This window comes from Aedes albopictus, chromosome 3 (assembly GCF_035046485.1).
Source record: "Aedes albopictus strain Foshan chromosome 3, AalbF5, whole genome shotgun sequence".
Taxonomy (NCBI): domain Eukaryota; kingdom Metazoa; phylum Arthropoda; class Insecta; order Diptera; family Culicidae; genus Aedes; species Aedes albopictus.
The window spans coordinates 283,851,042-283,868,388 of record NC_085138.1 but is presented as its reverse complement, the minus strand read 5'-3'; the positions used below and the strand labels follow the sequence as shown (position 1 = coordinate 283,868,388).

The 17,347-nt window shown below is 42.2% G+C and overlaps 1 protein-coding gene across 1 annotated transcript; it reads left to right on the top strand.

Annotated features, from left to right (window-relative positions):
• The first annotated feature begins 1,047 nt into the window (after positions 1-1,047).
• On the top strand, positions 1,048-17,345 carry LOC109418833 (probable transmembrane reductase CYB561D1). Its single transcript, XM_019693072.3, has 3 exons — positions 1,048-1,267; positions 2,953-3,413; positions 16,648-17,345. The coding sequence occupies exons 1-3, from the start codon at positions 1,201-1,203 to the stop codon at positions 17,164-17,166; spliced, it is 1,047 nt and encodes a 348-aa protein (XP_019548617.3). The 5' UTR covers positions 1,048-1,200; the 3' UTR covers positions 17,167-17,345.
• Positions 17,346-17,347: the final 2 nt, after the last annotated feature.

Here is a 17,347-nt window from a genome sequence, read left to right as displayed (position 1 = left end):
CAACTCAAGTGTCTGGTTGGTCTATGCGATAAGACTAGGGACTCTCAATGCAAAGGTTAAGGTTTCAATTCTCGTTCGTTTAGGAAGTTTTTGTCGTAAAATTTTCTAATTTAATCAGCGCATGAGACGCAGTTCATGAGACACATCTTGAGAAAAATGAGGCACACAACTTTCAGTCTCAAAATGTACAGTGCTCCTGGGAGCTCGCTTGCAATGTGGCTCCCGTACATGGGACTACAGCACGTGTACATCAACTCTGTACGGGGCTCGTCAAGGGACACGCTGCTATTTTTTTTGTCTAAAATTATTGTATTTTCACGAATAATCAGACATTCACGATGATATTGAAATTGCCTGAAATCATACTAATCTCAAGATAAATCTGTCATTTCCAACAGCTTTTAGCTTTCTATCCTCAATCCAGGCGAAAACTGACGATATTGTTAGGAAAGGTTCATTATCACTTCAATGTAACGAATTACAGAAGCTGATTTACACGTGAAATATTGATAACTTGAAACAATGAGAGTGATCGCAAAAAGTTGTAATACCAGCTAATTTAGTTCGATTAAGCCGAGAATGAAGAGATAGAGAAAGGTAAGGAGTGAGTAAGATAATTACCTTCACAGACATCTACGAAGATGATAGCGAAATCGAAAGTGAAATGTGAGAATGACGTGCCAACAATCAGGTTTAAATGAAGCAAATTTGCAACGCTATCAATCCCATCTAAAATACCTTATCGCTACATGTATTCTCATATAGATAACGAACTGAATTTGTCTCATATTAAATTGAATAAAAAAAATGAACTTTTCCCATGGAATAAATCATGTTTGTTAATCAAATGTGCAAGTATAATTATAATTATTCCACGGATATATGGTTGCGTAACACTGACTGCTACTGGACTACGTATCACTGTTTCAATAAAAACTACATATTTACCCCTGAAACGTCTTCCCAGCGACGATAGTCTCCACGAGACCTGCTGAGGAGAGCCCACTTGAATTTGATAATACCACCAACACACGAAATAAGACGGAGTGCGATAACACATGACAACAATACAACAGCTGCTTTAGGGCACAGCGTAAATGTGAATTAAAATAGATAGTTGGTTTCAGTTTCATCTCACCTCAAGAAGTGTGAATACAGTTCGTCGTAGAAATCCGGTTTAACGCGTTCATCGCTCTCAAGATGAAGAACGAAGAAAACGAAAGTGATTCCAATGTACCGTACAGCCGGATGGGGGCGTTTGATTCTTGTAAATATGTGTTTGATTTATTTTAAAGTATTGCTTTATTTCTTTAATTTTAGGGAACGTTCAAAAATTACGTCCAACATTTGGGGGAGGGGGGGGTCTAGAAAAGTGTGACAGTACGTGTATTGGGTATAGGGAAATTGCGTGACAGAGGGGGGAGGGGGGATCTAGAAATCCCGAAAAACGATGGACGTAATTTTTGAATCTTCCCTTACGTTGATCTCAACAGTTTGTTTTATTTACGTGTTCCTATAAGCATAGTCACAGACAAATTTAGTGTTTGAGAAAAGCTTGAGATCAGTGGATATTTTCATCCAAAAATTAATCGAGCACACACACCAAATTTTGATTTTCTCATCCAGCAAAACGAATTGCTGAATAAGCATCAGCAAATTACATTTTGCTGAAAGATCGGTACTGCTAACTGAATAGTCAGCAAACATTGAAAAAGCTGGCTAACCAGCAAATCACTTGTCAAAAACTTACAATTTTCCGTAGAGTGTTCCTCGCCTCCTCATTCCGACTTCCAAACCGACGTTAGAACTAGCAGAAATCACACACCAAATTTTGATTTTCTCATCCAGCAAAACGAATTGCTGAATAAGCATCAGCAAATTACATTTTGCTGAAAGATCGGTACTGCTAACTGAATAGTCAGCAAACATTGAAAAAGCTGGCTAACCAGCAAATCACTTGTCAAAAACTTACAATTTTCCGTAGAGTGTTCCTCGCCTCCTCATTCCGACTTCCAAACCGACGTTAGAACTAGCAGAAATCATGAAAGCTCCAACAAAAAAGTCTTCGGCAGCATAGAGAATAAAGCGCAATGTTTTTATATATGTCTCTTGCATTTGTACAATGCTGGTTCAATAAATTTCAGCTAATAAGAAAACATTTAAATTAAAGTTTCTGAAAAAAAAAAAACAAACAAAAAACGCAGCCGGAATCGAGCGCGGACAAAATTGCTGGTTGACCAGCAAAATATGCTGTCAGAACACATTGCTGAACATCCAGTAAAAATATATTGCTGGATGGATTGCTGTATCTACAGCATGTCAAAAACCAGCAAAATTTTGCTGGTTTCCAGCGAATTAAAAATAGTGTGCATGAAAGCTCCAACAAAAAAGTCTTCGGCAGCATAGAGAATAAAGCGCAATGTTTTTATATATGTCTCTTGCATTTGTACAATGCTGGTTCAATAAATTTCAGCTAATAAGAAAACATTTAAATTAAAGTTTCTGAAAAAAAAACAAACAAAAAACGCAGCCGGAATCGAGCGCGGACAAAATTGCTGGTTGACCAGCAAAATATGCTGTCAGAACACATTGCTGAACATCCAGTAAAAATATATTGCTGGATGGATTGCTGTATCTACAGCATGTCAAAAACCAGCAAAATTTTGCTGGTTTCCAGCGAATTAAAAATAGTGTGCAGTTATTCAGAACAGAGCAAAACATCATCACATATTTATTTACGACGATAAAATTTATTTATTTTTATTTTCGCGGAAGGAGTGAAAGATCTTCAATCTGTGAATGATCGCGGGAACAATCAATCCGTTACTTATCGTTCATTTCCAACCCTACTTTCACTCCGATCGATAAAATCGATCAAACGTCAACCTTTGATCCGTTTTGTTTACGTTTCTCTTTGTTCACATAAATAAACACACGCATACACACAAACAGCTGGTTCGCTGGAAAGTCGCGATCGCAGCGATCCTCGTCATCATCAAGATCCTCGTACTACTGAGTCGGTCCAAGATCATCAAGGAAGTGATAACAGGCAACGTTCTCAACGTACTAACAGCACGAATGATAGTGACCTTATCAGTGAGCCCGTAATGGATGAAGTAGAGGCGGATGAAATCATTTCGGCGGCTGAAGGTTTTGGCAGCGGAGCACGGCGAGGATCTACACAATCCACGACGGACAAGCAACAGGTGGTGTACGGCAAGACGACAACCGCAACGAGAACGGCCCAACAGCAGCAGCAACAAGCCACGATCAGAATGTTGAGCATACGGTTACTTCTGGTCAACTTGCTGGCAAACTTTCTAATGTTTGCCATAGCCGGTTTCATCACCTATCATTGCTTCAACAAAGCCACCGTACTGTTTTCGTGGCATCCGACGTTTATGAGCATCGGGGTGAGTAATTACTAATTATAGGGCTTATCTGGAAGTGTGGGGATTATTTTTATTTTTATTTTTGAGAGGTTCTTACCAGAGCATGGAGTGACTTTGTTTTCTTCATCTTAAAGTAAGCTGAGCAGATCTCCAGTTCAGAATTAGACTAAATTGAGTTGTGTCTTGACTATACATGTACCTACATAATTCTTTATATAATTACAATTTATAATAGACATTTGGTATAAAAAGAAGGGTGCATTTTGATTATACAAATTAATTTTACTATATGCCTGACTCTCGACTCCATCCTACTACCTAATAAATTTAAGGAGGTTAGAAGCAAATATACTATATTAACAATATAGGTCACTTCGTGTTCTCACATACAACGACATGGAGACGCCGTTTACGAATGATTACAGCACCACCTGTTGTCAGAAAAAGTCAATAATTGTATTTTGATCAATTTTTGTTTACCGTGCAAGGTGACATTTCAGAAAAAAAGATGTTAGGGGTGTCAAAGTTTTTTGTTCCAAAATAATCGATTAATAAATACAGTCAGGTTTTTTTTTACGCGGGGGATACGTACCGCGTAAAAAAAAAACTCAGTTCAAAATTCGAAAAACCGCGTAAAAAAAGTCTCACCATTTCTCGACGAATCATGCAAAAATAAGACGATGAATTTTTTTTTTGTATGGAGTTTTCATTTACGCGGCCGCGTAAATCAAAACCGCGTAAAAAAAGACCTGACTGTAATCGATTAATAAATAATCGATTTACAATATACACAAACAAAATAATATTGCGCATTGAGTTCACCACTGGACTGCGCACTCGATCTTTATAAGTGCAAAAACGTTAATAAAAGTGCGCGATTGCATCAAATCCAGTTGATGTCTTCAGCGCACTATTCCTTTGGTTTATGCTTAATAAGTGCTTTGAACACACCGAGTTGATTTGTTGCAAATGCGCACTGTAATTTACGGTTTTGTGGTGAACTAAAATACATCTGTAGAAAAAATTGAATGCTCCCTCGTTGTAACATCACCGAAATCGTTTCACTTCGAAATTTAAAATTTTCACCCTCAAAATTAATTTATATTTTGCCCTGATGGTTGCTATTTTCCTTTGACAATGACTTTTAATATCATCTTTCTTAATGTGCACGCTGACATACATACATCGGATTGGATAGCTTACAAAAATCCGGAAGATCACCTACCAAATGCAGGTCAAATTTCTTGTGGCAGAGTTCAAGACATTGAATTCAAGGGTGCATAAGCTAATGGACAGATGTACGAAATTTCAACGTTTGAGCGTTTCGTGCTCACAAAAAAATGAGCTCCGGGACCGGACCTGAGAATAGAACCCGTCAAATTTAATTTCGATTAACCGTAGTGTGGCCAGCAAAAAAAACACCCGTAGAAGGCCGGCAGGGTACCCGGGTACCCACGAAATGGAAATGATCATATCTCAGCGATTTTTCCACCGATTTTAAAAGTTTTGCCTCATTCAACTCAGAAACTCATTATCTATCGAGATCGTATTTGGTTGGACCGGTCCGATCACCATGGGTACCGGAAAATCCGGATTTACGGATCCATGTTTTTATACAATACAATATACGGGATTTTCGGTAGGTTAGTAGCAATTTCGGTACCAAGCATCGTAAAATTGCTTTGGCATATCGTATCTGACTGGCCTGGAATCATAAAACGTGTTGACTTTGAAACTGTGATTTCGGAACACGCTTCTCGTGGGGCCATGGTTGACCATAAACACTGGGACATGCTCCCAAAAATATGGATTTTCCGAAAACCACGGTGATTAGATCGGTCTAACCAAATATTTTCCCGATAGATGATGAGTTTCTGAGTTGAATGAGCTAAAAATTTCCAAAATCTATGAAAAATTGACGGAGATATGATCATTTCAATTTCGTAGGTACCCGGGTACCCTGCCGGCCTTCCACGTAATAAAAAAATGCAGGAGCCCCTCCCCCTGCCCCTCCTTACTTTAAAATTCGGTCAACCCCATTAATATATGTATATTCACGAGTTCTAAGATCTAACAAAGTTCCAACATCCTAGTCTCAACAACCATTAAAATGTCGAGATTTGAAATTGAAAAAGGTACCCGGGTACCCTGCCGGCCACATAAGTGTTAATTACGTTGTTCTTCCGAAGTGAACTGTGAGTTTATTCGAATACTGGTTGTTTCATTCCGGACTAATCCTTTGTTGTTGGATGTGTGAACATTGTGCTGCCATAGATTGAACATTTACACGATCGTCGCGAAATCCTTGCAAAGCTCATTATATTTAAATATACAGTCATGGGCTTCTGGGTGAACTTCAGTTAGTAAAAATATTCTAGCAAATTCGCCTGCTGCAGAGTGATAATCCTCCATAAATTTAGTCAGGCATTCCTTCAGATTCCTTTCCTTTCTGAATTCCTTCTGATTTTCCAACGGAAGTTCCTTCTCAGTTTTCTCTTTTCCTTTGCTAACCGGAAAAATCCATTGCTAACCGTCGTTAATCGCGTCTAACTGCACCTGCGGCTCAGTTAGCAGCGGTTAGCGACGGTTAGGAACGAATATATGCGGATTTTCCGATTAGAAAAGGATATGTCATTCCCCTTGGTTTCCTTCTAGTTTTTTTTTCTGTGATTCATTCAGGAGCTCTTTTTGAAATTCCTCCATGAGTGTCTTCAGAGATTGATTCAAAGTTTTTTTTTTCTTAAATTTCTCCAGAGCTTCCTTCGAGGAACCCCCAGGAGTTCCTACTGAAATTACTCCAGCAATTTCTTCTGATGTTCCTTCAAGAATCAATTCTAGGAATCCTCAAGAATTCTCTTCTAGGATTCGTCAAGAAGTTCCTTATAAGATTTCCTAATAGGAGTTTCTTGAAGTTTTTCTTGGATTCCTGCAGAAGCTCAGCTCCTTCAACAATTCCCTCAAGAGTTTTTTTCTACGAATACCCCCCGAAGTTCCTTCTGGAATTCCTACAAAATTTTCCAAGAACGTTTGGATTTATCCAAGAATTCCTTCAAAAATTCCTCCTGGGAATTTCAACCGGGATTTCTATCAGTATTCCTCCAAAAGTTCCTTCTGGAATTCACTTCGTCTTTTAAGGATTTCCACCGAGTCTTCTGGGATTTTTCAAGGAATTTCTTTTGAAATTTCGGAGAGATTTCCGAAGTGACTTTGTAAATCTCCAGGGCGATTTTATATGAACAATTTAATTGATATTTTTCGAGCGATCTTTCCAGGATTCCTTCAGAGGGAACCTCTTTGAAGTATCAAAAATATTCCAGAAATTATTTTTGTGATTCCTTCCGAGATTTCCATTAATTTTAAATGTCTTCAGAAGTATTTTTTTTTCCGGGATTCACAGAAGAAATATGTGAATACTAGATTTGTAGTAATGAGTTGTTTTTTTTTTGTATGGTGAGATGCTAAACTCTCCGTTTCTGCATTGAAACGGTGCAAACTCATGGGTATTATGATTCTTAGCCTAGTTTAATGCCAAGTTTAATGCTGCTTGAGCAAAACTTTAGGAAAATATGTTGTTGAAGTTGCATTAAATGAGAATACAACAACACAGTTACCCAAAGTTTTGCTCAAACACCATCAAATCACACAAGCAGTCATAAAACCCTTGCTTTTTTGTTACCATTATTGCAGTTACCATTTTATTGCAGTAACGGAGAATTTACTTTCTCATTATCCCCGAGATGAACTAGCCTAGGGCTAAAAATCTCGTTAATACAGATAAAAAAAACTTTCTCATTATACAAATAATTATACTACAAATCTAGTACTTCACTGATTGCGTTTTATTCATGGAGATATGTAATCCCAGATAAAAAAAGTGTTGGGGGATAAAGGAGGAACGCTGCAACGCTTTCCCTGAGCAATCCCGAAAAGAGTTCCTAAAATAATTCCAGAATAATTTCTGGGAGGAATCTTGGAGGAATCCCCCAAGAGCTTCAGGAGGAATCTTAGAGAAAAAAAAACAAGGAAAAAAAATCCAGGGTGCATTCTTAAAGGGATCCCACAAGGAAATTCTTGTGTAATTTCCGGAGAAAATAGCGTTCATAACTCGCTAACGGAAAGCCGAGCGGAAAGCTCGATTTGGGTCGTCTGTGTTTTTGTCTGTTATGAACGTTTATCGGTTCAAATTTACTTCTCATCTGCAACTTCGCATGTCGCACGAGTCGCGACTTCGATTTGGTGCTGCGACGATAATACACGCCAGAAGTTGTTCAAGAAGAGAGAATAAAATTTGTTCTAATTTGAGTAGTTGAAAAAAAATCGATTAATGTTTAATCGATTATTTCAGAAGAAATGGGCATCCCCACCATACAATGACAGTTCGACAGAATAAACGTCATTCGGATAGCGCATGCATTTAGTGTGTAGTAGTACCTCTTCTGACGCTTGGTGGCGCCACATTCACTAAAAAGGTGTCGCCAAAAAATCGTTAGAGTGACCTATATTGTTAATATAGTATATTTGTTAGAAGCAAAGGGGAGCAAGTGACAAAAACCCGTTTTCGAGTAAATTACGTTTAAAGATTTTCACCAATTCTTCATCCCATACAAAATGTATGGAGTTTCAGAATCGACCCAATTTTATCACGATCTATTGAAATTTCTCTAATCATCGTAAAAATAATCTTAAAAAAGTTTCTGAAAGCTTGAAATCTGAAGAATTTTTTGATATGCACAGCTCAAAATCGACAAAATGGTCACTTACACCCCTTTGATTCTGGGCCCCTCATTTGGTGTCTCTATATAAATCCAGTAATTTCATTTATTATCGTTAATGAAACCTTTAGTCTCTGTGGTTCCAATTGACAATTTCTAACTAATATGAAATAATGATTTGTATTTATGTATTGATTTAGTGATATGGTGGGGCTGGCTCACCGAAACTTCCGGTCCGCTTTAGTGCTTTATGCATCATTGTGGCCAGGTGTTGCTCTAGTTTTTCCAACTGTATTGTAAAGCATTAGCGGTGATCCTTGGCATACTTGTGTAAATTGGGGTAGGTACTCGAAATGTTGATCGATCACAGATTATTGCTGGCAGATGCAGTGGAAAGTTTGTCTTAATACGTATCAATCGTCTCTGACAAACGAGAAAAACTGACTTCACTGATTACCTGTCTCTGAGCCAAATTTGGTATAGAGTCTTCAGTCTCCGATTAATCGCTTCATGTTTGATGGAGGTTTTTAATCCAATGGGTTACATAGCCGCTATCCGAATGAAGAGAGTAATGTTCCGCGTAATATATCACAAATCGAAAGAGGTACGGTACATTACGTGGAGCGGATATACTGAATTGGGTACCAGACCAAGTCCCTGCTGGGTGGCGCTAAATAGGTGAGCCATAGACAATAGAATCGTCAATGTCGTAGGGCATAGTATGTGACTATTGTCGAAACAACACTATTTTTGTTAATTGTCCACTAAGCGCATAACTATGTTAGGGTCAAGATTAGGATGAAATCATTGGTAAAATATAATAACACTTTTTAGTTTGTGTAGTTCGATATTCGCATGGTTAATTATTTTATGAACAATAATTTTATTGACGAATCCGATTTAAAATAATTGAATAGTAATTTTTGTTAAGCCATATTATATTAAAATAATCACTATCATTATCAATGAATGCTATCCGCTCAAGATCTTCGCTACATTGAATTTTGAAGTACTGGAGGCTTCACTTATCAACAAATTAACAACAAACACGCTATAACAGTATCTAGAGAATCGTGGAGGGTGAGAAACCTGAACTAGTAGCAGTATTCATATAGATTAACAAATATACTCTACTATTTTCAATCATTGCAACATTATACTAATATGTGCGGGCCGCCCATTTGCGGAGTTGTGCGGCCAATTATTCTCTTTCCATTCCAGAAACGACCGTTTTGAAGCAAGAAGTGTCCCAATGGCCAACACAAACGGGACTTGTCCGAAACACACAAGATAAGTACAACAATTTTATAATCAGGCGCCCAACTCTTTCTACGACTTTGCTAATAGATAATGCAATATGCATACTTCAATATTAATTATTTGTTTGTTTGCGCGTTTATTTATGACACTGTTGAAGCATTCGTGTCGCCGCGGAATAGTTTACAATTTATCTTATTTACATTTTTCAATTCACTTTAAAGTATCTAACACTGCTTTTACAATTGTGTATGCAAACTTGTATCTTAATTATGTTCATTATTAATAGTAGTCTGATAAAACAAGTCTAGTGATTTTTTTTTTTTTTTTTTTTACCAAGGAATAGAAAGAGTTGGTGTCATAATCAATACAATACTTGAAACTGGAAACTCCTTATTTCCCCCTATGGGTTATAGGGAGGGGCGGGACATTCGAGCCTACTCATCAGTGGAAAGGACTTGATATGCTAATCGGTTTAGCATAGGGCAGATACAAGTCTACTGGTAGACGTATCGCCCAGCGAAACAACGCAGATTGGCCACGGCTCGGGGGTGCGTTGATTATAACAGAATAACAGAATAACAGAATGTATTGATTTAGTGATATCTTCAGGAAACCTCAGATGAGCTTTCATAAGTTCATTTAGATGCTTCTTCAATAACTATCGCTGATGTTGCTTCATAAATTCTTCAAAAAAATCAAACTTTCATTAACATCTTGGAGCCTATAGCTGTTTACAACAGGACGCCCTGATGATTCACGTTACAGAAGTCAGTTTCACTTAATAAGTGTTTACCGAGTACTCGGAAACGCAGTTGCGCAAAAACGGGACAGTTACATATCAAATGATACAAAGTTCCATAATCGGATTCACAGCTATCACATACCTACAAATGAATCAGCTTGCTGAATATTCGTTATGTGATAGCTGAGTCGAAAGTGGCCAGTCAACGCTTTGACCAGCATGCTGCAATTATGCTTAGACAGATTAGTTAGATACTTCGCCACCCCTAGAGATGGCTCAGTACAATACAATGCTGTATGACGACATGACTCCAAACTATTCCAGTATTGTTTGTGCTGAGTGGCAGCCCAGGTGTCAATCTGAAGCTTTACCCAACACTTGGATACCGGAATAGCTGGCTCAGGGCGAATGAAGTCATGTGATGCTCCTGTGCGAGCATCAGCCTATTCATTCCCATCGATGGAAGAATGGCCAGGTACCCATACAAGGTGAACAGCGTTTGCTGAATTCAGCTCCTCGATTTGAGTTCGGCAAGCGATAACTTCCTTCGACCTAGAGTTGGCCGACGCAAGTGCTTTAATAGCAGCCCGGCTATCTGAACAGAAGTATATTACTTTGCCCATTACGTGCTGCTGCAGTACTGATTGCACTCCGCACATAAAAGAGCAAAGTTTCCGGCCTGAAAAACTGTGCAGTGTCTACCAAGTGAGTAAGACTGATACAGCCTTAGCTCACGAGAATAAACACCAGCACCTGCTCGACCTTCGAGAAGGGAGCCATCAGTGTAACATACGATGCCGTCTGAAATACTTCTCTCCAGATAACCAGATGTCCACTCTTCCCGGGAAGGGAATTTTGTGGAAAATGTCCTATATGGAAAATTACAAGCAATTGTAAGATCACTTGGAGCAAGGACAACTTTGTCCCAATTCACCAAAAGTGGAAACAACGAGGTGTGTGTTGATCTGCGGTTCACAGGAGTTTCCTCCAGTAAATCGAGTACCCATAGGCGGTAAGCTTGGCGGTAAGTGCAAAAAAGTGCTTCTTGTTTGAGATGAATGTGTAGTGGGGCAACGTCAAAGAGAACTTCGAGCGCTGCCGTAAAAGTTGAAGAGAACGCTCCAGACATCGCCATTAAGCACATCCTTTGAAGATGGCCTAACGCGGCCTAACTTTGATTGGACCGTTCTCAATTCGCGCTTTTGCCACCATACAAGACAAAGGCCAATATTGGACGAACAACAGTTGTGTGAATCCATCTGATATACTTGGGTTTCAGACCCCAAGTTGTACCAAAGGTTCGCCGGCATTGCCCGAGGGCCATACAAGCTTTCTTGATTCTGAACACAACATGAGGTGTCCAGGAAAGCTTGGAATCAAGAATGACTCCAACGTACTTTACCTGTTCAGTCACATTGATTTCAGAATCAAAGAGACGTAGAGGTCGAACAACATTACGGTTTCGCTTTTCCGTGAAAAGAACAATAGATGTTTTACTCAGATTTACCGAAAGGCCATATTTGCGACACCAGCCCTCACCTACCTGAAGAGCACTTTACATCAAGGCGAAAAGGGTGCTGATGCACAAACCGACTAACAATGTTAGGTAGTCATCGACTAAACCATAAGTAGGAAACCCGCTATTATTGAGTTGCCTCAATAGCGTATCTGCTACGAGATATTACGAAAAATGTTTGACAAGACTCCCCTTTGGGAGCATCCACAAACACTCAATTTCCTAAACGCTGGTTGACGCAAAGTCGAGTAGAGATATCGGTTTTTGAGCATTTGGTAAATCCAATTTGAAATCATTGGAGATATACCATGACTCCGTGCGGCTTCCAATTCCCTCGATATCTAAGAAAACACCCAAACAATATTTGCTTTTGAGTAAATGCTTTCTCGATATCGTAAACAACTGTGTGTAAAAGAGTCACAATGGACTTACCAGATTGCAATGCAATGCATACTATGCATGATGATTCACATGAAGAGGCATGTTGGTCAGATGAACATCACGGATGTGATAATTGACAATGCGTTCTAAACATTTGAGAAGGGAAAGAGGTCAAACTGATAGGATTGAACCAACCTCTTTTCTTCTTCATACGACGCACGACCCACAGTAATATTCCGCCAGGATTAGGGAATATACCCTGTAGCAAAACAACAAATAAGTAGTTTTTTAACATGTTTGAAATAATCAAATCTCTTCCTTGAGCAAAACAGGATATATCCCATCTGCTCCAGGAGATTTAAAACGAGCCATGCTATTTATTTAAACACGGTAAAGGCTGGGTATGCTGCGCAATTCAGATCCCATTGAGATCCACTAGCCTCTGCCCAGCAACTCCTATCCCTACCTCCACGTGGTACCGGCCGGAAACTATGAGCAACCTTAGGGAAGATCGGGTAACCAACCCCGGTGGGAACTTTGGTCGTAGGCTGACAGGGAAGGGGGGGTTTGCTTCGGCAAACCTGAGCGTCTGTTCTCCAGGAGGAGCGGCTCACAACAGCGTCTGATCCCCATGTAAGGGGCGGCTGATCTACGTCCGAGTGCCAGGGAAGGACTCTAAGCTCAACTGTGCACTATGGTCCTCCGGAAAGTAGGGGGTTGGTGTCAGGCCCTACGAGCCAGCCGTAAAAAACCATTGTAACGGAAAATCAGCAACAGAATAATACGAACCGAGACCAACGGCAACGACCCCAGCGAACAAAAAGGACATGCGATTGGAAACTCGGTACGTGGAACTGCCGATCTCTCAACTTCATTGGGAGCACCCGCATACTCGCCGATCTACTGAAGGACCGCGGGTTCGGCATCGTAGCGCTGCAGGAGGTGTGTTGGACAGGATCCATGGTGCGAACGTTTAGAGGTAATCATACCATCTACCAGAGCTGCGGCAACACACGCGAGCTGGGAACAGCTTTCATCGTGATGGGTGAAATGCAGAGGCGCGTGATCGGTTGGTGGCCGATCGATGAAAGAATGTGCAGGTTGAGGATCAAAGGCCGATTCTTCAACTTCAGCATAATAAACGTGCACAGCCCACACTCCGGAAGTACTGATGATGACAAGGACGCATTTTACGCGCAGCTAGAACGCGAGTACGATCGCTGCCCAAGCCACGACGTCAAGATCATCATAGGTGATTTGAACGCTCAGGTAGGCCAGGAGGAGGAATTCAGACCGACGATTGGTAAGTTCAGCGCCCACCAGCAGACGAACGAAAACGGCCTACGACTCATTGATTTCGCCGCCTCCAAAAATATGGCCATACGTAGCACCTTTTTCCAACACAGCCTCCCTTATCGTTACACCTGGAGATCACCACAGCAGACGGAATCTCAAATCGATCACGTTCTGATTGACGGACGGCACTTCTCCGACATTATCGACGTCAGGACCTATCGTGGCGCCAACATCGACTCCGACCACTATCTGGTGATGGTCAAACTGCGCCCAAAACTCTCCGTCATCAACAATGTACGGTACCGGCGACCGCCACGGTACAACCTAGAGCGACTGAAGCAACCGGATGTCGCATCAGCATACGCGCAGAATCTCGAAGCCGCGTTGCCAGACGAGGGCGAGCTCGATGAGGCCCCTCCTTGGGCCCCTCTAGAGGACTGCTGGAGTACAGTGAAAGCAGCCATCAACGACGCAGCCGAGGGCACCATCGGGTACGTGGAACGGAATCGACGTAACGAATGGTTCGACGAAGAGTGCAGAACGGTTTTGGAGGAGAAGAACGCAGCGAGGGCGGTAATGCTGCAGCAAGGGACTCGACAGAACGTGGAACGTTACAAACAGAAGCGGAAACAGCAGACCCGCCTCTTTCGGGAGAGAAAGCGCCGCCTGGAAGAAGCGGAGTGTGAAGAAATGGAACTGCTGTGCCGTTCCCAAGAAACACGGAAGTTCTATCAGAAGCTCAACGCATCCCGCAACGGCTTCGTGCCGCGAGCCGAAATATGCAGGGATAAAGACGGAGGCCTCTTGACGGACGGACGTGAGGTGATCGAAAGGTGGAAGCAGCACTTCGATCAGCACCTGAACGGCGTGGAGAACGTAGGCACGGGAGCCCACGGCAACGGAAGGAACGACGACGTCAGTGCAGCGGAGGACGGAAATGAACCAACTCCCACGCTGAGGGAAGTTAAGGATGCCATTCACCAGCTCAAAACCAACAAAGCAGCTGGTAAGGATGGTATCGCAGCTGAACTCATCAAGATGGGCCCAGAAAAGTTGGCCACCTGTCTGCATCGGCTGATAGTCAGGATCTGGGAAACCGAACAGCTACCGGAGGAGTGAAAGGAAGGGGTAATCTGCTCCATTCACAAGAAAGGCGACCATTTGGAATGTGAGAACTTCAGGGCGATCACTATTTTGAATGCTGCCTACAAAGTGCTATCCCAGATCATCTTCCGTCGTCTGTCACCTAAAACAAATGAGTTCGTGGGAAGTTATCAAGCCGGCTTCATCGACGGCCGGTCGACAACGGACCAGATCTTTACCGTACGGCAAATCCTCCAGAAATGCCGTGAATACCAGGTCCCAACGCACCACCTGTTCATCGACTTCAAAGCGGCATACGATAGTATCGACCGCGCAGAGCTATGGAGAATCATGGACGAAAACGGCTTTCCTGGGAAGCTGACTAGACTGATTAAAGCAACGATGGACGGTGTGCAAAACTGCGTAAGGGTTTCGGGTGAACTATCCAGTTCATTCGTATCTCGCCGGGGACTGCGACAAGGTGACGGACTCTCATGTCTACTCTTCAACATCGCGCTGGAAGGTGTGATGCGACGAGCCGGGCCCAACAGCCGGGGAACGATTTTCACAAAATCCGGTCAATTTGTGTGCTTTGCGGACGACATGGACATTATCGCTAGAACATTTGGAACGGTGGCAGAACTGTACACCCGCCTGAAACGCGAAGCAGCAAAGGTCGGACTGGTGGTGAATGCCTCAAAAACAAAGTACATGCTGGTAGGCGGAACCGAAAACGACCGGATCCGTCTGGGTAGTAATGTTACGATAGACGGGGATACTTTCGAGGTGGTGGAGGAATTCGTCTACCTCGGATCCTTACTGACGGCTGACAACAACGTGAGCAGAGAAATTCGGAGGCGCATCATCAGCGGAAGTCGGGCCTACTACGGACTCCAGAAGAAACTGCGGTCGAAAAAGATTCACCCACGCACCAAATGCACCATGTACAAAACGCTGCTAAGACCGGTGATCCTCTACGGGCACGAGACATGGACCATGCTCGAGGAGGACCTGCAAGCACTCGGAGTTTTCGAGCGACGCGTGCTAAGAACGATCTTCGGCGGTGTGCAGGAGAACGATGTGTGGCGAAGAAGAATGAACCACGAGCTCGCTGCACTTTACGGCGAACCCAGCATCCAGAAGGTGGCCAAAGCCGGAAGGATACGTTGGGCAGGGCATGTTGCAAGAATGCCGGACAACAACTCTGCAAAGCTGGTGTTTGCAACGGATCCAGTTGGCACAAGAAGGCGTGGAGCGCAGAGAGCACGATGGGCGGACCAGGTGGAGCGTGACTTGGCGAGCATTGGGCGCGACCGAGGATGGAGAGCGGCAGCCACAAACCTAGTATTGTGGCGTACTATTGTTGATTATGTCTTGTCTTAATGATGTTGAACAAATAAATGTATGTATGTATGTATGCTATTTATTTAGAGCCCACTCAATCGATTCTATAGTTACAATACTCTGTGCCGAAGCCAGGGAGTCATAACTACAAGAAAAGGCATCATCCGAAGATGTTATCCACACATCCGGGGAAGTGGTGTGTATTGAATGAGAATTCCAAAACTTCCTCATCAGGAAGTGAAATCGCCATTTGGCAAACGAAGTTCATTGAATCGGAAATCCTTAGATTTTGCAAAGATTTTGTTCAACCAACTGATTTCACTCAAACTGGAAACATTTGTATAAAGGTTTTTCCAGCCGAATAATTCAGCAGACCTTGCGGTAGGCCTAGCGAGCTGACCTGTAAGCCTCCGATGTAGCCGAACGTCGTCTGTTCCAATTATTTATACAATGTTTCCTGAGCTTCGCCAGATCAGAGTTCCACCAAGGGGTTCCTCATGTAGTCGTCGAAGACCGCAAAGGGCAAGCTTCTTCAAAAGTTTCCATGATGAAGGCCGTTGTAGTATCAACGGCATCATCTGAATCACTTGGAGTGTCAATGGATGGTGAGTATTCATGAGATTTATCCGCAACCATATCAATAAAGAGATCCCAGTTGGTTGACCGGGGATTCTTGATACGCTAGGTTTGCGAAGTAACGTTCAAGTGTTCAATAAAGATGTATGTAGTGATGGTCAGATAAAGATTCTTCCTCTGACACATGCCAATTGCTTTTGCATCGTTAAAGGTTGAAAATCAACTATGGCCAATTTGAGGTACTATAGCCATAACTGGTACACTGAGCCTAATTATAAAAATGTAATGTTCATTATGTTCTTTCAATATCAATATATCGCAATTTCTTTTGTTTCCCGTTTGCAGTATTTCATCCTGATGTCCCAGGCCGTACTGACCCTGTCCGGAGCGAACCTTCTAACCTACAGGCAGCACCAGAAAACCCGTGTCCTCATCCACTGGCTGCTGCAGGCTCTGGCTGGCATTCTCATCACCATTGCCTTCGTGTGCATCTTTCTGAACAAGGTTCGCATGGAGAAGAAACACTTCCAAACGACCCATGCAATAGTCGGCCTCATAACGGTCATCCTCACGTTAGCCTCCATTGGGGGAGGCATTTTCACCAAGTACGGCTACCAGCTGCGACACCTAGTGAGACCGATCTATTCCAAAATCATGCACGGAGTGGCCGGCACAGTGACTTACATCATGGGATCCGCCACAATCGCTTTGGGGGTTTACTCCCAGTGGTTCCAGGAGGACAACAACGGCCAGGTTCGATTGGCGCTCCTGATTGGGATCATTGCCGTTACGTTGTATGTGATTGTCAACCCGATTGCAGCTACCATCAGCCGAACAAAGACTGCCCTGAGGAGCACGCTATGAGCGTCTTAACTGCTGAATTAATATTTATTATACCCTTATCGCCTTCTTATCTAACCGATTCTAAGAGAGAGGGCAGTAGATCATAGGCAATCAAAAAGTTGAATAACCCTTATTAGGTATCTACCGCTTTAGGCTTTAAAGATTTGGCTTTCGAAGAATATATTTTTGAAATATTTTTTTA

What these genes read in the sequence shown, in the direction of transcription:
- LOC109418833 (XM_019693072.3), top strand. Translation starts at nt 1,201, where the DNA reads ATGAAGAACGAAGAAAACGAAAGTGATTCCAATGTACCGTACAGCCGG. An exon ending in GATGGGGGCGTTTGATTCTT is followed by an intron (nt 1,268 to 2,952) that starts GTAAATATGTGT and finishes ACACACAAACAG; the next exon opens with CTGGTTCGCTGGAAAGTCGC. An exon ending in CGACGTTTATGAGCATCGGG is followed by an intron (nt 3,414 to 16,647) that starts GTGAGTAATTAC and finishes TCCCGTTTGCAG; the next exon opens with TATTTCATCCTGATGTCCCA.